This window comes from Tachysurus fulvidraco, chromosome 17 (assembly GCF_022655615.1).
Source record: "Tachysurus fulvidraco isolate hzauxx_2018 chromosome 17, HZAU_PFXX_2.0, whole genome shotgun sequence".
Taxonomy (NCBI): Eukaryota; Metazoa; Chordata; class Actinopteri; order Siluriformes; family Bagridae; genus Tachysurus; species Tachysurus fulvidraco.
Window position 1 is genome coordinate 14,503,337 of NC_062534.1, and position 21,322 is coordinate 14,524,658.

Consider the following 21,322-nt stretch of genomic DNA (forward strand, 5'->3'; position numbering starts at 1 on the left):
GTCTTCACGGTGGAAGAAGATCAAATTAAATTTGCGAAAGTGCTTGTTATTATTTGGGCAAATTCAATTCAGTTCGATTGAACTCTATTTGCATAGAACATTCAACAGCAGACCTTTTCACACAGCAGCTTTACAGAAATCACTGCTCAGATGTAGCTCTTTATTAAGCAAGTGACATGTAAAAGTTGTTGCAAGAAAAAACAAAACAAAAAAAACACTAAAAGCACTTGAAGCAAGGTGAAGAACCAGACACTTAAAAGTGAACCTCTTCTGCCTTACTCAATATTTCTACAACTACATAAAGTTAAACATTACAAAGCATGTTGAAAGGATGTTCGGTGTTAAATTCGGTAATTCATTTCATTAATTCGGTAGTGAATTGAGAATAAAAGCCGTGGGATGAGAGTGGAGGATTATTAATGAATAAAGCGGCAGTTTTTGGGAACAAATCTACAGTATCCATGGGAGACTGACCTCTGAAGGTAAGACAAGACTTGAACACACTTGAACTGTTTTTGGGAAGTAGAAATCTTTAGGGTATCTATGTGGGACGGAATGTATCTATGTTAAGACCATCCAGCCAGATCCAGAGGGAGGTTCTGTCTTAACGTGTGTGTAAAAAACACCTTTACCTACTCTCATCATCCTCTAAATTTAGTTAACATAAATTGGAATAAAATGTGCTGTTGCAATAAAATGTGCTCTCAACTTACTTTACTTCACACGTGACAAACAGACCTAAAGAATGCAAATTAAAACCAAAAATCCTTGAATCCTTTTTTATTTCTACATAGTTTTGTGCTGTAATGGTTTCTAAAAATCACTCTAGAAGAGCCTCAATCACTTTTCTCTACCCTGGCTAGGTTGCTCGCTTACTCCTAACCTCATTCACACCCACCTACCTGACTCGTCATCAGACTTGTTCTCGTTTTCAGAATCAGTGAGGGTCAGGGCCGAGTTCTCGTGACTGGACTGACCGGAGCTGTGGCGGGACTTGACGTTGCGGGTGCTCCACAGCTGCATGGCTCTTTCTGGAGAGATGGGGCCTTCAGGATCTGAGTCAGCATCTGAGCCTGGGCTCAGAGTATAGCCGTGCAGTAGCCCAAGATTGGGGCAGTAGGTGTTCTGGTGGGCGGTGGGCTCGCAGATTCCTAACTCTGCCAGGGTGAAGTTCCCTAAAACACAAAAGAAAGAAGGAAAGAAAGGTAACTCAATCACTGTTAAGCTGAAATGTCTCTCAGGTGAGCTGGATACACAACCTAAAACCTTCTAAAAACTTTCATCTAACTTCTAGTTGCATTCTTTTCTATGTACATTGATTTCAATCACCTAAACAAGTAAGGAACATCATGAAGTGTATTAGTGAGATCAGGCATTGACTTCAGGTAAAAAGACCTGAAGCGTGGTGTTCCAATTATTCTTAAAGATGCTTCAATGGGCTTTGAGGTCAGGGTTCTACGCAGGTCGATTGTGCAGTCCACACCAACCCTGGCAAAGCATGTCTTCATGTAACTCGCTTTGTACACAGGAGCTCAGACATGGACTCTACATTGTAGCACCAGTGAAAGGGAATCTTAAAGCTACAGTAGACAAAGTCATTCGATTGTGGGCTTTTAACTCGGAGGCAGCAAGAAGACGCAAATAAGAGTATGGTAATCAGGTGTCAAGTCTACAGCCCCAGTGAAAAGAAGAATAGGAAGAAGTAAGATATTTAAATGAGCAGATCTCTCGAACCATTCGAAAAGCAAGGGATACCTTGTTGGACCGCTCTGCCCCCAGACCCCATTACCAGATAAATATACAGTATAACTTCTTCTAGATTAAAGCACATCAAACTAAATCAATAGACACAATGGAGGCCCAATTACAGCCAAGCCAAGGGAAAAGCAATTAAGAGAAAAAGGCATGCACTGCAACATTCTCCTCTCTAGTAATTAAAAGAGCATTGTCAGTGCAATCCCTCACAATCAGAACGAATGTGCAATTTTAATTGTTAGTAGTGTTCAGTCTGAACCCACAAGAATTTTTAGAATGATTATTTTGGGTACATAACAATAATTTATACTAAAATTTCTTCAAGCGTGTAGACTGTTTAACAATAACTAAGCAATTTGCTTTAAGAAATCCTAAGCGAAAAGATTTTAATGTAGCTAATGGAAGTGAAAAGAAGGCTAATGGTCATTGAAAATAAAATCAACTAGACTATTACATTTAGATACAGTGGGAGTACAACTGCGGAGCTGACGCACCTCGTATGTGTCCATTGCAGTTTGAGTTTTAATGGACTAAAATGTATCTCTCTTTTATCAAGAGATTCATATCAGACCGTCTGCTCCCACCCACAAGCTCATCTGCTGGTTTTTCATGTGGACATTCAACAGGAAATAATGGCAAGACACCCAGATAGTAATTTTGCAGCACTATAACAATACACAATGGCTGAATATGTACCGTACTGTAGTTTTCCATTTTCAATTGAGTAAAACGTTCAGCATGATTGAAACATTAAATTACAACAACCGAAACTTAATAACAGTATTTATCCATTAGATAATCAGAAGTATAAAACAAAACATTACCTAAAACATAACAAAATTAAACATGGCTAAACCATTAGCATGACTCAGAATGGAAGACACGTCTGAAGCATGGGTCCTTGGTAGCACTAGGTGTGGTTTGTTAATTTGGCTTTCTTCGCCATTGAGTATGAACGTCCGCTGTGGTTTCTTTAGCCTGGAATGAATCAGAGAGGAAAGGCAACCTGAATGGGTTTGCTTTAGAAATGAATCTCTGTCTGTGTACATATATCATATTAGCTATATATCTGTCTATAAATGTAAACCAAATGCAAATGTCTGGCTGCAGGTGTAAACATGCTAGAAAGTTTCAGTACACTGTAATGTAAGCTCGCTAGAATATTGCCCTGTGAAAACAACATGGCAGACATTTTTTTTAATACCTATAGCCCTGCCTGATTTGCCATAAGGAATAAGATCTACCGTTCAGAGGAGAAGTGTGGGCTTGATTAAGTTTCTATGTTTATTACACCTCAGGTGATAAAAGTGTTAGTTTGTAATGAATATCCTACTTTATTTTGCAGTCTGTTCAATGTGCAAGTACGTAAATATGTAAGAAATATCGACTATCCTGGTATCAACCGTGCCTCTTATCGAGTGAAACAATGCGATATATCATTACTGCCATATGATTATAGTATTTAATTGGCAGTATAAATGAAACACCCGTGTAATCAAATCCTAACACCTGATAAGAAGCACTACTCAAGCACATTTGAGAGTTTTACCTAGGCTGAAAAATATTTATCACTTCTAGAATTGTGTCTATCAGACACAGACCTGTAGAGGAAATGTTTACAAAAGGTAAAGGTTTGTCTTATAAAAGTATCAGTTTCATTAAATCACTCTAATTGCTTCATCCGTCAAGTTTAGAATTTGAATTCGAATATATAAAATGACCGACCGAGAGAGACGTGCAAAGTAAGAATTTCATTGTATGGTCTAAACCATTGTGTTTTATGTCAATAAACCTCTTCAATCTTAAAAAGAAGCAAAATGATTTAAACCTCAATTATTGCTGCAAAGAACAATAATCAATTAATTGGTTTCTGAAGCCTCAGTTCCAAATAGTTCAGGTTCTTTCAAAAGCAAAGTATTAACCACAACGAAGCAATAAAAAAATGTTTGGACATGCACATGGACACAGGTTTTATAGCAGAGTGCACGTCCACACACACACACACACACACACACACACACACACACACACACACACACACACACACACACACACACACACACACACACACACACACACACACGTGCTTTTTATTTTAAATTATGCACACACACAAAAGTCTGTTTTAACTGTCAACTATAAATTTTATCCTATATAGGGACAGTTAAAGAAGGCTTTTGTGTGTGTGCATAATTTAAAATAAAGAGCACGTGTGTGCGTGTGTGTGTGTGTGTGTGTATATGTGTGTGTGTGTGTGTGTGTGTGTGTGTGTGTGTGTGTGTGTGTGTGTGTGTGTGTGTGTGTGTGTGTGTGTGTGGGAACATGCGCTCTACTATAAAACTTGTGTCCATGTGCATGTTCACACTGAGCTTAGGAAAATGTACAACCACAACAAGCCTTTGAAGCATTTGATTGTGAGCACTGAATGAACACTGATGCCTTCACAAGAGCTTGTCCTTGTGCAGTGCAGTGTGTTCTGTGTAGATTCTGCTGTGGGTAAAAGGCGATGCAGAGCCTTTGAGTCTGGCTCCGTGCATATATGCAGTGAGCAGAGTGATCCGTACCTGAATTTGCTCCCTGACGAAATTCGTTACACTTCCTAACTTGCACAGGTCTGGCCATCTAATATAGTAGAAAGTGGCTGTTTTGCATATTGTTAAAGAAAAAGCAAACTTGCACAAGCAAAATGAAAAACAGAAAACATTCGCCATGCTGAATAGTGCTGGTTTTATACAATTGAGCAGGTTAAAACAGGGAGATAAGAGATAAGTTCAAACCATCACTTTTCAGTCAGACTGCAGGGGAATCAGCGTAAGAGTGATGAGATTTCCGGTACATCCTGTGAGGGTGAAACAGTAGAGACTGAACAAAGGCTGGTGAAGTCCTTTTGCTGTATTTTTGGGAGATGTATACTTGTGTTATGTACTTCCAGTTGCTATAAAAGTACTTCACAAAAGCTTCACATGATGTCTTTGCATGATGATGTGTGGAACCTACAGAAATATGCCTCTAAATTTTAGCTGATTTTGACTTGGATTTTCCGAACTATCCGTTCTAACAGCACAATCTACTTTTTCTTTAAAAAGAACTATAAAGTATAAGTATAATTTACAAAAGAATGTGACCGTATCTCGTACGCCACAGGGGCAATGCCCGATCCTGCTGTTCTTTTAATCTCCTTTCTGCAGTTCTGAGAGAAGTCGAGCCAGAGGAGATCACGCTCGCCTACGGATCGTCTAAAGGTTGCTTTGAGATCCTACATTAGAAATAACCAGAACACCAATCTGACACGTGGTTTTATTTTAGCCGTGCCTTTGCCACAGGCGATCTCTCTGCAACATTGCTTTGTAAGTGTGTTAATAAAATTTGTATGAGTTAAATTCTCCCTTTAAAAGACATTATCCCTCGTATCCTCTTGAACTCAACTACTGTAAATCAATCTCAATTCATTCGCCTAATATTCAGCTTAACAGTAACAGATGGTGAACCTGGGAGCAGAATCTAGCAATGTGTGAATCTTTGTGGAGTTTAATACTCTTTTCTTTCTGATATTTGAACAATTAGGATCTTTCTAATCTATTATTATATATATATATAAAAAATAATTTCCTCAACATAATAAAATATGTAATGCTTTATAAATAATGTGAGTAAATATTAAACGTAAATGTTAAATAGAAATCTAAACATGAAATGTAAACATTACATGTATGCATTTATAAATGCAATTAAGTATAAATGTTAAATGCAAATATTTATGTGCTTTAACTCTTTTTGTTAATGTTGACAAAAACAACTGTCAATAATTCTCAATTTAAAAAAAAAAAAAAGGTGGCATATATACTGGTGGTTTAATTGAATGAATTTCCATTCAGACAATTTACATACCTACATCTGCTCTTATTTTTTTTTGTGATCTTCTATCATTTCTCCCTCAGTCTATTCTTGTCTCAGTTTTCATGACATTGTCAGTTATTATTCGCTATGATTTTGAGTTTCACTGCACTTTTATGTCCCAGCTCCCTGCTGTATGGCAGTCTGATGTGGAGCATGGTGACTGTTACCTCTACTGCAGAAGGCAGAAGAGATGAAGTACTGGAAGATGCTGGTGGAGACAGTTCGATAAAGGTGAGCTGCTCACAGCTCTGGGGAGCCTGGAGGAGCCATAAAGATAAGTGCAAGTAGTGGCTGATGATGGCAAATGAAAAGAGTGGCACTAAACCCTTGCTGTAATTGAGTAAACACCAACGAGGACTCCCAGGAAAAGCATCTCTCCACCTGAGACTTGTCACAGCAGTTTTGACTGGAGTAGGCAGATGGGATAGAGAAAGGAGGTGGAGGGGAGAAAAGCTGCTGGTAGATTTTTGTACCAAAGTTAAACAATTTGATTAAGAGGTGGAATAATATTAGCTTTCAGAGTGATAAAATTAGGTGTTACAATTATCTCATGAATTAATTATTAGTGCGGGGGCACGGTGGCTTAGTGGGTAGCACGTTTACCTCACACCTCCAGGGTCGGGGTTCGATTCCCGCCTCCGCCTTGTGTGTGCGGAGTTTGCATGTTCTCCCCGTGCTTCGGGGGTTTCCTCTGTGTACTCCGGTTTCCTCCCCGGTCCAAAGACATACATGGTAGGTGGATTGGCATCTCTGGAAAAATTGTCCGTAGTGTGTGAGTGAGCGAATGAGAGTGTGTGTGCCCTGCGATGGGTTGGCACTCCGTCCAGGGTGTATCCTGCCTCGATGCCCGATGACACCTGAGATAGGCACAGGCTCCCCGTGACCCGAGAAGTTCGGATAAGTGGTAGAAAATGAATGAATGAATGAATGAATGAATGAGTGAGTGAGTGAGAGAATTATTAGTGCATGTGGATGTGTATTATAGGTGGGATATGTCTGTTGGTAATCATCACATCTGTATGAATGAGCAGTAAGCCAGCTGTGCAGAATGGGATTTTGTCAGACGTTACTCATACTGCCTGTGGCTCTTTTTTAAACAGACAATGTTGACTGGTTTATCAGGATTACCTGACCCGTATATTCCCTCTTAGACAAGCACAAATACTGGCAGGTGCTCTTACAATAAATCCCTCAAACAGATTGAAGTGGCTAAAAGCAGCCATGTAAAAAGTCAGAAACTGGTCTACCCGCTCTCTCTCTCTCTCTCTCTCTCTCTCTCTCTCTCTCTCTCTCTCTCTCTCTCTCTCTTTTGTGCCTTTCTGCATTTTAATGAAAGTTTATTGATTATTTAATTTGGCTTAAAATATCATTTTAAAAATGCTTCGTATCCAATAAGCAACAAAACTTTATAAAAGGATCTAATTAGTAAAATGTGACTTGAATGCTTGAACAGAATCTGAATAAACGTATTTTAAAATACATTTGACTCATAATTTCCAGCCATGGCAGTGCTGCCTTTTAGTCATGCTCGCCTGCAATGGTATCTTTCTCTGGAGCCGGAACACACACTGAGGTAATATGCCACTGCAGCTTAGCCTTGAAGCCTGGGTAAAGCTCATTGTAGGCCCCAGGGGTGGAAATTGCCCATCATTATGCTTCATCAGACTCATTAAAGAGCCATTTGGAGAGACGGTGAGAGGTAGGCAGACTGGCCAATCGGATAGAGTAAAATACCACCTGCTCCAGTGGGGGGAGGAGCTGGCTTCTAGTCAGAGATCAGTAAAACCCTCAAGCCACCTGGAACCCCTGAGGTCCTGCTGCTGATTGATAATGCCTGATAATGTCCGTGTTCAATTTGTTCCATTTGTTAGCTGCACTGTACACTTAACAAAGGCCTAAAAGCCCAGCTGGCCCCATGGAATGCTGAGAACTGTGGAAATGTGTCATTGAAAACATTGCACTTTTAAATCAGATGTTGCATTTATGGCAAAGCAAACTATTGGGAACATAAAGTACACAGAATGTAAGTATCACATCTATATCCATCACTGAAACAAGTTCAGGGGAAAAATTCAGCCCTCAAGCAACTAATAACTGCCTGTGGCATCATGGAACTGGAATGGGATGGATGCTGAAAAGGCAAAATAGAGCAAAACATAATCTCATTAAAAGAGTGACAATGTGAATGATGCAACATGTCGCTCATGCAAAGCTAAAAGTAAATGCATGAGAGAGCGGTTAGAGGAGAAGAAAAGCAGTAAGGGCAGTAATGCAATCACATTATAAGAAAACAGCAGATAAACCCATGAATGTTCTCTTGGGCTACATCCTCTGGAGTTTGTGGGCATCACATGATAAACATTTCAAAGTGACAGACTTCTACATAGGAAATGACTATCATCAGTCTGGATCACAGAGTTATTGCTGTTGTTTTTTTTCCCCCAGAGAAGCAAGGAGGCTGTTCTTAAGAGAGCACTTTTCTTTGCTTTGGAGGCAGCAGTGAGGATCTAACGCCTACCTGTAATGTGGCTTTGAGGTATATACAAGGCCTTGATCATAGACAGTTGTTACTGCCGTGCTAACACCCCCCTTTATATTTTTGTGCTGCTCTGCTCCATTTCTGCTTTTCTCTCTTTCTGTCTCCATGCATAGAGCATTTATTAGCAGGAATCAAAATTCTATACATAAAATAGGAAAATAATGGTACGGAATTGATGAGTCACAGCTTGGTTTATGTCTCAGCATTGCAGCTGATGATTTCCAGCTGAGAGTGATTGACTTTAGTAAAAATGTCATCAAGCAGTGATAGAAATTTAATAAAATATATATATATATATATATATATATATATATATATATATATATATATATATATATATATATATATAATTGCCTATGAGCTATACGGAGTTCAAGAAATCTAATGGTATATTCAGTGATTTTGGTGGAAGCCGATCTATGTTTCTTATTAATTATCTACACAATCCGCAAGACAATTGGCCCATCGATGTTTTATCGTCAGTCAAATCTTCATCAAATATTTGTACACTTCTCATAATAAATGAAAAGATCTGTCTTGCACCATTGACTCAACAAAGCATCTCTCACTCCGTCAGCCTCACCTCCCTGGTCAGCCAACTGATATCAAACTGGTAATTATTGATATTTCAAATTAAATAATGAGACACATACTTCATCTCTTTAGACAGAATCATCATGTCCATACAATTTTCACTAAATTAAGCAAAGTGATTGGCACAAAGTGGCACGCAATGTTCTCCCTTTGTCTAGATACTGGTATAGATGACTATGACACAAATGATTCACTGCAGATGCTTCAATCATATTGCGATGAAACAAAAATACACAATGATATAAGGTTTGTATGTTGTTCATGTGATATTTTTACAAGAACAAAGAATGCTTATATGAGTATTCATTCATTCTTTCATTCATTTTCTACCGCTTATCTGATCTCAGGCGTCATCAGGCATCAAGGCAGGATACACCCTGGACGGAGTGCCAACCAATCGCATGGCACACACAACAAACAATTTTCCAGAGATGCCAATCAACCTACCATGCATGCATTTGGATCGGGGGAGGAAACCGGAGTACCCGGAGGAAACCCCTGAGGCACGGGGAGAACATTGAAACTCCACACACACAAGGCGGAGGCGGGAATCGAACCCCCAACCGTGGAGGTGTGAGGCGAACGTGCTAACCACTAAGCCAGCGTGCCCCTTATATGAGTATATGAGTATATGAATGAATATTTTATGTGCTATCATTATATGATAAAAAAATTCACATTAGATCTCAAGATTATTTATTAGAATTTATTTGAATAAAAATACTTGTTTTAAAGTGAGTCTTGATCATAAAAGTATTCATCTCATAAATTGTCATGCCTAGCTTAAAGCTAATTCTAGCTATTTATAACATTGTACATCAGTGTCTATAAAAGCAAGCTTGTAATTGTCAGCTTTCTTAGGATGTCTTGTTTATTTTTGTAGTCACATTCTTATCTACGGTGTACTACAAATGCACTGATTATTTTCATTCATTCAGCTAATTGTAGTTACCTTCATTTTTCAAGTTTAATCAGACCTTCGTAACAGGCTACAAGGAGAGGACCTGGCTGCTTCCATCCACAGGCCAAGTGAAGATGAATTCAAGTACGAAACGTAATCAGAACCATTTTCCTTAAAACCCATATAAAATGTCCAAATTCAGGGTTTGACAACAGGTAATCGATCAATAATGTCTGCCTCATGCAGTATGTTTCATTCATTTATAGTAAATAAATAAACCCATTCAACATAGCTGACCATTTCTTTAACGTCTCAATTGTATGCTGTGTCTTGGCCATTGTTGGACTCTGTCTCATTTAGCATGATTTGTGGGTGCTCATATCTATGCAACCTATGTAACTATATCTATCATTCATTTCTATGCAACCGATGTGTTTATGTTTAAATTACTACTAAAGCACAAAACTGTTTACCAGAGCACACAGTTCTTCATAGACCTATCCTCTTAATTTGCTCGCAAAGTGCACTAGATCGATTCGACTTTAAATGGTACAAAATGTTCTTCTAGTGGAGCATGCCCTTGGGTCCCCTAGATGGTCAGGGATCTACCTGCCAGAGTTTCTGGTAAGAAACACTGCTAATTCACTTAAATACAGCACCCTTCTTCAGTGTTGCTTTCAGTGCCATGATCCCAAATCACACGCCTAAACTAAAGTGCTTGATGCTAGAGCAAAACAGAGGACTTTCTAAACAGACAGGCAAGTAAAAATACCTCCTGCTGACTTGATTGTTGGTGATTCCATTTATTTGTGTTTCCACTAATTCTGGAGCAACCAGTGGATATATTACAGGCGGTAACAATGGACGTAACTAGCTCTACTTTTCTAGCAAACAGAGAGGGTGAGGGTTAATATACATTTCCTCTGAGACACATGAAGTCTCCCGCTTCAATCGTTTCAACCAGGTGTTCATGCTATGTCAGGCCAGATGCACACTTGCTAACGACCTTCTTCCATATATATGAGCTAAGAGGCAGCCATGATTGTTGTATATTTGATTGGAGTAACTAGAGAAAAAAAAGGCTGCTCCAAAAAGAAAAGGGAGAGAGTGTTGTAGCTAGTAGAAAAAAATAGACACAATAAGAGAAATGAAGAGGAAGGAATAAATCAAGGTCAACCTGCTGAGTTTCCCACCGTAATGTAATGCTGTGAAAAGTATTGTGATATTGTGGGATTGTAGTTCCATTAATAAAACCATACAGCTGTTTGCATGTCTTTTTGGATCTCCTAATAGTTTGATCCTTTTCCAGAGCCAACAGTCATGCAGCTATTTCACACACACACACACACACACACACACACACACACACACACACACACACACACACACACACACACACACACACACACACACACACACACACAAGCACACACGCACACCCGCACAATGAGCACCGTCAGCATTAGTCTGCTATCCAACAATTACTAACAAGTACTCTGCAATTACATCTCAGTGGAGACCCCACTTGGGTTCTTCATCACCTACCCCTGACAGCTACAGCTGCATGTAATGGAGATGCACATTCCCTGATTCACTATCATTGACAGATGCGCAGTGATATTTATGAGATAATAACTTGTGGACTGCACAGTCTACGCTAACTGTGTACGGACTCAACATCTGAACCTCCCATCTAATATACTGCAGAGCACTTTCTTCCTGTCGGTGTGACATTGCTTCCTGTGCAGGACATGTCAGGACTGTGGGTGGTGTGTTGTCACTAGTGGACTCAGGAGGGCTTGGTGTTAATTGCTAGCACTAACACTCTGGGGTTGGTGTCCAACTTCCATACAACACACCAGTCCCGAGACACATGGAACATCATTAGGGTCCCCATTAGAGCTGGGCCGTAGAGTTAAAAGCATGTCTACAACATGGCCCTGTCACTGTCAAATGCGCCAGCACTGATGAGCCACCTGCACTACACGGTCACTCAACACCTTTTAATTGGGCCTCCAAAATAGATCTGACTCTATAGGGAATGGTGTCACCTCTGAAATACCACCTGACTTCAAGTAATGTTTACATAAACTCATGGAATTGATGAGTCTTAAAGACCAAAAAAGAAATATGATAAGATAAAGCGTCTGCACTTCAAGCAAAACTGTGGAAGGATGAAGACGCTGATAACTGCAAAATTCTTGATGGTTGGAAAGGTAAAGATAACCCAAACATTCTACTATAGTCTGAGCATTAGCACATTTAATCAACATGCATTATTTATTAAACATCACACAAAAATAAAACACTTAAACTTATTGATAAGTATTTTCATAATTTTTTATGCACTAATGGCTCTTCTGTAGTTCTAATCGAGAGTACTGTCTCCATCAGATCCTGAGCAATAGCCCTCCGGGCAATCCTGCTAAAGAGGCCGCCATTTTAAGAGACAGAATAGATTTGACAAAGTATTAAATACCCTGCACTCAGCAGCCCCTTATAGTAATTGAACCCAAGGGCAAGTTCCTTCAAATGGGCCTGCGCTCACTACCACTCAGTCTCTCTGCCTTAGAACAAATAGCTTTAATCTAACTAATTATTTCCACTGGAGAAAAACCAATGACAGGGGCAGTATATTAAATGGCATCTATGATTAAGCATTGATTTGCATAGAGAGTGTCAGAAAAGGTGACGCAGTTGCCCCATTGACTACGAGTGTAGTCAGCATTTCAGGAAGATAAACAAAACAAATCTGTAAATTCAATGCCACAGTGCCAGTTGTAAGGGAATCAAGATATAAGAGGAATCCAAGCACTCGTTTTGGTCTAATCCACTTATTTGGACCCACGGAAATTGGGCTGCTTTCCACATATAAGCACAAGGGCTCATGAGTCCTGGCTAACCCAGGAAACTGTCTTTAGAGGCAAAATATAGCAGCCATGGTCCATTGGATCACACACGTCAGTCTCTGATGTGGCCTGCTAAGTGGAAAGCTTTCTGAGTGCTACTGATAGTGAGGGGAAAAAAAATAGAAAAAAGGTGTATGTATATAGTTAATCTGAGGAGAGAAATTTTATCTGCAGAACTGGATGGCTGTGATGCCAGAGTAATATGCAGGTTAAGTACTAAATTGTAATGCCTTTTTATCCTCTATACATAAAATCAAACATATGATCCCTGGTCAATAAGCCTACTTTAGACATTGTCTGAAGATGAACTGTGCCTACGTCTTTGTTTGATTTAACGAAAGGAAATATGGGATGGACAGAAAACTCCCAAACAAACCAATCCCAATTCTCCCAAAACTCTCAACTGTCAACTACTTGATACAACAAATGGCTTCAGTGTGTTTTAAATAATTGACTCAACTGAGGGTACAAGAGCAACAGGAAGAAATAAGGAAAGGGGTAAGAGGGAGCGAAAAAGTGAGAATCTGTGTCAGGGAGAATGCATTTAATCTCAGAGTCATTTCTTTTTAATAGCCACCAGCTTTTATGGTCTTTCTTTGATCTTCAGCTGCCTGGGTTTGAAATGCACAAAGTGCAGAATCAACAAAATAAAATGATAAATAAAATGTGTGACTTGACAGATAAATTCACATCAAAACACCAATTGTGTGAAGAAACAAACTAGGGAGAGATTAATAACAAGAGAAGGACTAAATGAAGTCAAGCACATCTCAGAAGCTTCAGGCAGATATACTGTACCTAAGAGCAGTACTGACTTTTTTTCCAAGGTAAACCTCATTACTCATAGATACCATGAAGCTGATTATGGATTAAGACGTACCTGATTTAGAAGCAGAGATAAGGTTAAACGTTCCAGAAGTGAAATGGACTAATACACTGGTTGATCCTTTGATTTTACCAAGAACGATCAAGTCATAAATTTTCCATCTGAATGGAGTTATGTTTAAAAGCCACTTTGATTATGCTAGGCATGTCAGGAAGCATACAGTACATGAAAGCCTGTTTTCTCCTCAGGAAAGAGCGAAATAGGAACAGATCAGTGCAGCAAACTTTAAACACAGCTTGATGCGATCAATGCAAAGAGCCAGGTCCACCCTGGCTCTGCAGGAGGGTTGACTGAAGGCCTGCATATATGGCAGGCCCAGACATGCCTCTGATCTGTGGGGCGGTAGTTACGTTCGATCTACCAACCTCCTCTTAGTGGCCTTGTTTTTTTGTTTTTTTTACCCTGCTTCGCAAGTTTGAAGCAAAAGAGATATCTGGGAATGCAGTGTTCAATTTTCATTTGCACCTGTGGAGGAGTGAGTATGGGGATGTCTGACACATTAGCATAGGAGAGTCCAGGTCAATATGCATCCTGGTGCAGAATAACAGGAAGTCATATTGTTATGTTGTTTAAAACAGGCAGGTGTTTTAGATTAACAGCTTAATAGCTACAGCAGAAAAAAGTGTAAAAATGAAATGCTTTAGCCTTGTTACTGGGCCATTGCAGGTTCAAATACCAATGCAAGTCAGTGCAAGACTAGCCGCTTGGGCTCATTTACAGTATGTAGGAAAGAGCAGTTTGTTGTTTACATCAACTGTGTTAAGTTACTCTGACTTGCTGATTAAGCAGAGGTTATAAAAGATGCCTTAGCTGGCTTTTTGCACACTGCATGGCCAGACCCTAACACTTTTTGCATTCCCATTCTAAATTTAGTACCCTTTGTGCTGTTACAGTAACCTCCAATCTTCTGGGAAGGCTTGCCACCAAATTTTGGAGCTGTGGGGATTTGCCTACTCAGCCACAAAAGAACAAGGGTGGTCTGGCCTGGGATTCTGGTGTTCAAATTCATAAACAAAATAATGGGGTGGAGGTTAGGGCTCTTTGGAGGCCATGTGAGTTGTTAAACATCATGGTGCTAATCTCGAACATGTTTGGGCATGCAGAGGTATTCTGGACAATTGTGCTGGTGTGATGGTTTCCACAAAGTCAGCTATGTAGATTCACCTTCTTAGTTTGGCAGCTGCTGTGTGATAGGGAACCAAACTATTATATTCAAGACCTGAAGTAACAAAAATTAAGATCAAATGTCTAAAGAAACACAAAAAACTAATATGCATCTTCTCGGTGGATTACAAAATGCAGGTTGTGGTGATTAGAGTATATGACAGAGAGAGACAGAAAGAGTGAGATTTACCTTTAAGATGACCTTTGAGCAGCATTACATATGGTCTCTGCACACTGTTAGTCTCCCGTGGCAACACTTCCTACAGATGTGTCTGTGGTGGCTGAGCTATGAAACCATCAACTGACTGATCTAAGAATACATCAAGCTGACAACCTGTAGTTCTCTTCCTGACTTCTCTTCTATGCTTTTTTCTAAAAAAAAAAAAAACAAACAAACAAAAAAACAACAACCACCAAACCAAGTCCATTTCTGTGACCTGGAACATACTTTAACTATCTTGGCTACTGCTTTGTTCCATTCACCCTGTTCTGAGAAAAACTGTAGTCTACATCACTTTCAGTTGGCTGAACCCTGGGTCATCTGTCATGAACACTGAGATCAGATGCGGTGAGAAAAAGGAGGGGAGAAAAGACTCCATCTGTAGTGAAAACAGGGTTCAACACTGAGCATGATGTTATCGACTAGAAATCTACTTCAGGCAAGAAGATCAATGCAGGATGGGGCAGATGAGGTCTAAGAACTGGATGGCACCTTTTCAAGATGACATATTTACGCCATCGCACTGGATCAATTATGGTCAACTCATTAGGCTGTTGTATCAAGTTTTACTGAATTTATCTAGAACACACAACAGTTTGCCTTGTTTCAACTTGAAATCTCTGTAGCTCTTTTATGTTTCCTGTCACAAGGTAAAGTGGTTGACTATCCTCATTAGTGTGATCAAATACACTGGGAAAAAAGCATATAAGGTATATGGAGTGAAAAGCAGAATAAGAGTAGTAAGGAGGCAGTGCCCCCTATGTCTGTTCACTTACTGAATGGAATCCGGATTCTGAAAGCATTAGAGAGGAAAGCTAGCCCAATTTTCATAAAAATCTGTTGCCAGTATCAAAGAGCAGAAGGGAATCTATTTTTGTATTTCTTTTATGCTGCGAAATAATAAGTCAGTAAGAATGGAATAGCCTGCAAGAAAGGAAATCATATTCCATGAACAATAATGCTGATATAAATGTCAGACTCTTTAAAAAAAGACTCTAAAGAGAGACACAACAATTTTGGTCATGTCAATCACATTCTTTTCTGGATAAACTGCATATAAAACCCAAGAAAAAAATGGTTTCTTTTCAGTGTTTTTATCCCATTCTGATCACACAAGAAATAAAATAATGTGCTATTTTAAAACGAACTCAAGTTTTAATGAGTAAAACGTCAATATTTTGTAACTTAATACATTCTTTCAGATCATGTTCTCAGATGAAATGTTTTTGTATTGTAGTAACTTTGTTGTTTTATGCCACAATGGATATACATTGTATAATATTCAATTCTTTACAGAATAGAACCCAGTTTCAGTTTCTTAATAGAAGTTTTTTTTTTATGTTTTGAGACTGAAGAAATTCTGTATCTGTTTGGCAGCACGGACAGGGGAAGCTACGATGTGTCCAAGAAAGATGTTTTTCATTGCTCTGATCTGAGGTCAGACAGGTTGCTATAGGATACAGTGTAGGCAAAAAGAAAACACATATTATAGAATACAGCACACTTTATTTTTCTTACTTAGTTATATTTAAAAGCTGTAGACATTTTAAATGTCATCTAACCTTTTTTTTTTAGATGTCATGGCAGATAGAATCTGTTCAATCCCTGCTTCTATTGTGCACTGGATTTTGTGCTAAACTGAACACATTTATTTGATATACAGCCTACACTCATTCACTCGATGTGGGAAGAAAAGACTTTGTGGTCAAAATAATAATATTATAATTTTTTATCCTTTGTTCTTTAAAATGTAATTAAAAATATAACAAGCGTTCAGTTTCAGCAATACTCAAGTATTGTCTCAAGTATTTTCCATATTTTCCCCAAAGAATATATATATATATATATATATATATATATATATATATATATATATATATATATATATATATATATAATCTAAGTGACTCTATATAAGTGACTCTACTTACCTGTAGTCTCTTGCCTTAAAGATACCTTCATCTCCATCTTATATTCTGTCCTACAATATCGAGACATGTAGAAGTTTAAATCTAAAGATACAAACAGAGGAGCTGATTCTCCTGTGATTGAGACACAGCTCTGTGTCAGAAGGTGACAGATAATCAGTGGCATCGAGTAGGAGGATGTCTGATAAACAAGTGACATATTCAGAGCAGCACTAGGTTCAATGAAAGGTGTCTACTGTAACTCAAGAGTGTGTCCGAAGATCAGCTTACACACCTTTCCTGTAGCATGCAGGAGCAAAGATCTTAGAGATTAGCTACAGTGAGCTAACATTACAAGAACAGTGGAACAAGCCTGTTATGAGCGTATGTTTGACACCTTTACTATTGAACAAGCTGGCACCTGATTTCAGCTGATGCTCAGGGCATCAGAGAAAAAAAAAAACTCATTCATGAATACAAAGATTAGATAAGATGTAATGTTTGGTAGATGTTTTATCCAAAGCAAAGAGTTTACAATCTAAGCATACAGCTTAGCAATTCAGAAAGGCCCAGCATCAGTCCTGGGATTTGATCTCACAATCATTTGCATCTGTCTGAAATGAACTAAACACACTCATCTTCAAGATCTGAGTTTTTCAAACTGAGCTGTGCTTTTTTTTTAAACAGTTTTTTAGAAAAGTATTTATTACTGTATTCGTTATCAATTAAAATTAATTGATAACGTTATCAGCTAAATTAATAAAATAAATAAGCTGATGAGTGAATGACTGCACCACATGCAAGCCACACAAATCTGCTACTGCTATTGTACAGCAGCACTTCAGCACCATAGACAGTGCCACTGAATTTGGCTACAAGGCAGGGCAGCCAAATCACCACAAAGCCAGAGGAGCCAATCAGGAGAGGCCATCGGGAGATTTCCAGGTAGTTTGCTAATGGTCTGCTTTTTCCCTTTGTTGTGTCTATACAGAGTCTGCCACTTGAAATAGGACATAATAATAATAATAATAATAATAATAGTCATTTATAATACTATTTATAACATATAAATAGAAATAATGTGTGTACAAAATGCTAAATGAAAAGATGATTCTCAGTCTCAAGATGCTTGGCATTAAATGCTCAATACATTAATGCTAGGCACAATGCAAAACAGACACAGGAGTTTTTTGAAAAAAGCATGTTATCTGAAACCTGAATATCACTGAAGATCTTTGGCCAATCCTACAGCAGGAGATAAAGAAGTGTAACCCCACAAACAAAGAGGAGCTGAAAGGAATGATCTGTGAACATTGGCTCTCAGTCATCCATGCCACAATGTCTTAAAAATGTCATCAGCAACAGTAAAAGACACAGAAAATAATAAAAAAAAAACAAATGAACACCCACTAGAGTAGAGTGTTCTATTTTAACTGCTGTTTCTTAATATATAGTCTCGTCATTCCAGTTTGAACAATTAATGTATGTGTTTTATATTAATCTCTGATTTTACTGATGTCCGATAGGGGTGTTGTAACTGTTGATACATACGCTAACAATCTTTAAAACCTTAACTTAATAAAACAAACACTCACAATTTTTAAAATAGAATTATTTTTAAATAAATGTTTCACCCATTATCAATAATGCTGTGTGCTTCTGTAACTGTAACTACCTCATATTTGGTTTAGAGCATGTTTACAACCTAAAAGTGTGAAACTATGAAACACAGTACATAGAAGTACTCAGATTAACTATTGATGTAGATGCAGCACTAAAAAAATAAAATAAAAAAATAATGAAGTGTGGCAGCATGTGGCATAAACATGGCTATGAGGAGCCTGGTCTTTGAGAGATCTGTTCTGCTAGACTAAAAGACTTTTGCCATGGCATAATGGATATATCAAGACATTTTTCTCTTTCTTTCTTTCTTTCTTTCTTTCTTTCTTTCTTTCTTTCTTTCTTTCTTTCTTTCTTTCTTTCTTTCTTTCGTTCTTTCTTTCACTAAACCAAACATGTAGTGTGTATGTACTATGTACCGTACATGAGTGACATAACCGAATACAAATTACTTGTACTAAAAAGATGTGTCCTTAATGGACAAACAAAGATCATGTGCAATGTACTAGTTACAAAATTCATCCTTAATAACTCATGATTACTGCTAAAAAAAAGAGAGCAAACTGAATTCATTAGAAAGTGGCAGGTACAAAATAAAATAACTGCAACTGGTATTAAAAAAAACAAAACAAAACAGTAATTGAGAAGAATTATTAACTATCAGAGCTGGAATTCACAGACTATTCTGATAGGATTAATGTACATGTTTGTAGATGCATGTGTGCACACATTAGCAGAAAGATAAACTTACCCATTCCTTGTCTGGAGTATTCGTCTCCTTCATGGTGTACTAAATCAGTCACGCAGCCTCCGTAAGGCAGACGAGCCTCGTGCTCAAACACCTTGAGTGTCTCGCTGGAGCTGTAAGATTTCTGAGTGGGCACATCTAGAGTCGAAGTAGTGAACTGGAGCTCTTTGGCACAGCGGCTGCGGGTCAGAGAGCGGTGTCTGCGCTCCTTTAGGTCCATGGCTGCAGTAGCCACTTCTAGGGGTGAAGCACCAAGCAAACCGTCTACTCCTTCACCTACAAAAAACATGTAAGAGATGAAAATCATAAATGGTCTACCCTTGCAGCACTTGCAGAATTTGCAGAACACTATTACCGTACTGCTGAATAACTGCTGACAGTCAGTGGGATTGCGCTTTTATCAGAGGGGATCTATGTGTTGAGAGTCATGGCTTGATCCTAACAAGGGACTAGCTTCAAAAGTGAGGAAGCACCGGATGGGAGAGAAAATGACTGTCGGGCATTACATGTCTCTCATTCATTATTGGGAGCACAATGAGGGGAGCTCCCTCAGAGGCCAGCAGAGGATAATCACACATGCCAGAGTGTTCTGTAGACAGGAGGGCCCCAATACTCAACCCTCATACTCTCATCATGTTAATCGAAGGGTGTCACTAACACACTGCCACCGATATACATGAGGCAGTGATGCTTTGATTTGTTATTATCGTCCTGCATTTGTCCTCCAAAGCCATAAACCATGAAGCAGTCCAGAGCTGACAGTAATTAGACAATAATTAAAAGCAACTTGAACCATACCAGTGCAGGTTTAGGCATGACAGGTGGTGCAAACCCACACAAATACGCAAACAGATCCACGCACTACGACATACACTATTCTAAGCAAAGAACTTTTCAAAAGACTAAGACTGAGATCTGATATCAGTGCAAATAAGTAACATTATTTAAGGGCACATAGATATGTGTAATCCTTGTTCTATATTAACAGAAAACAAATATGTGTACTTCCTCGGTGAGGCTCATTTCGACAGGTCAGAAGTGCTATTGCATTTAGAGGCCAATCAAAACAAAGGTTCGAATCTAGCTTAAAAATTGAAGTGCTCAAAGTCCACTTTCAAGCAAACTCTAGTCTAGTGGGATTGCAGTGACCAAGAGTAGTCACTCAGAATTTTAGGTTTGTAGGTTTCCTCCTACTACACTTCTTACACTATGTAGCCACTAGGTTCAAACGAATGTGTGAATGCGTGTATACTGTATGCGCTGTATGTGGTGCTCTGCAATGGACTGGTGATCCTGCTAGGGTCTACTCTTATCACCAACCTCCTGGGACGGTCATCCACCATGATCCTGACTAGACTAGGGTAATGTATGTACTGAATATGAATGGAAACCAAACTGGAAAAACAAAACTAAAACAAAAACGAGAATGCATTGTATACTGTGTATTGATTGGTTATACTGTGTGGATGTGCGTTCCCTTTCAGCTCATGTGAGTGTGGTTCAAAGCAGAAATCCCATTTTAACAGACAGCTTGGAGTTGCTTCCAAAGCATTTGATATCAAACCATTTTGCGCTTTCCCGCCAAATATCTCAGCTAGAAAAACTGGCACTGAAAAGCAATAAAACCATGTAACAGTTATACTGCATGTAATTCTTGTCTATGATAATGATGTTGTTCTTCTCAAATAATTCACATAAAACAATTTACAGTAAACTATTATATGTTCCCAAAGGTTAGTATAATAAGTTATTATTTAATAGTGCATTAAAAAATGCCTGCATTTCATTGTAGGCTCTTACTGTATGGGGGTATTAGGTGCGGCCGACCCACAAACGGACTAGAACCTTCTCAGGAGGATCAGTGATCAAAAAAAAAAAAAAAAAACAGTAATGACAGTAATGTGTAGAAAAAAATCATTAGGTCAGAAGCAAAAAGCAAGTCAGGGCAAGAGAGAAAGAGAGAGAGAAAGCAAGCAGATTGTAGTCAACACAATGCAGCAGATGATGCTTTTAATAAGGATACATTATGGGAATACTCCAAGGTCAATTTGAGATCTGCTGGCAACGGCCATTGATTAACTGCTGGCATTAATGTGTAAAAGATGCCATTAAGGAATGAAATATGGCATTCATCAACAAGGTCACTAATTATCCAACACAAATATGATTTCTGTAATGAATA

At 38.6% G+C, this 21,322-nt stretch overlaps 1 protein-coding gene across 1 annotated transcript in view; it reads right to left on the reverse strand.

Moving 5' to 3' along the window:
* tenm2a (teneurin transmembrane protein 2a) overlaps nucleotides 1-19,412 on the reverse strand; it is a 215,697-nt gene extending 196,285 nt beyond the window's left edge. The window contains exons 1-2 of the mRNA XM_047802622.1: nucleotides 19,144-19,412; nucleotides 903-1,175 (exon numbers count right to left, since the gene is read on the reverse strand). Of these exons, the coding sequence (XP_047658578.1) occupies nucleotides 903-1,175; nucleotides 19,144-19,360 (490 nt within the window). The 5' untranslated portion in view covers nucleotides 19,361-19,412. The remainder of the gene's footprint in view (nucleotides 1-902; nucleotides 1,176-19,143) is intronic.
* Nucleotides 19,413-21,322: the final 1,910 nt, after the last annotated feature.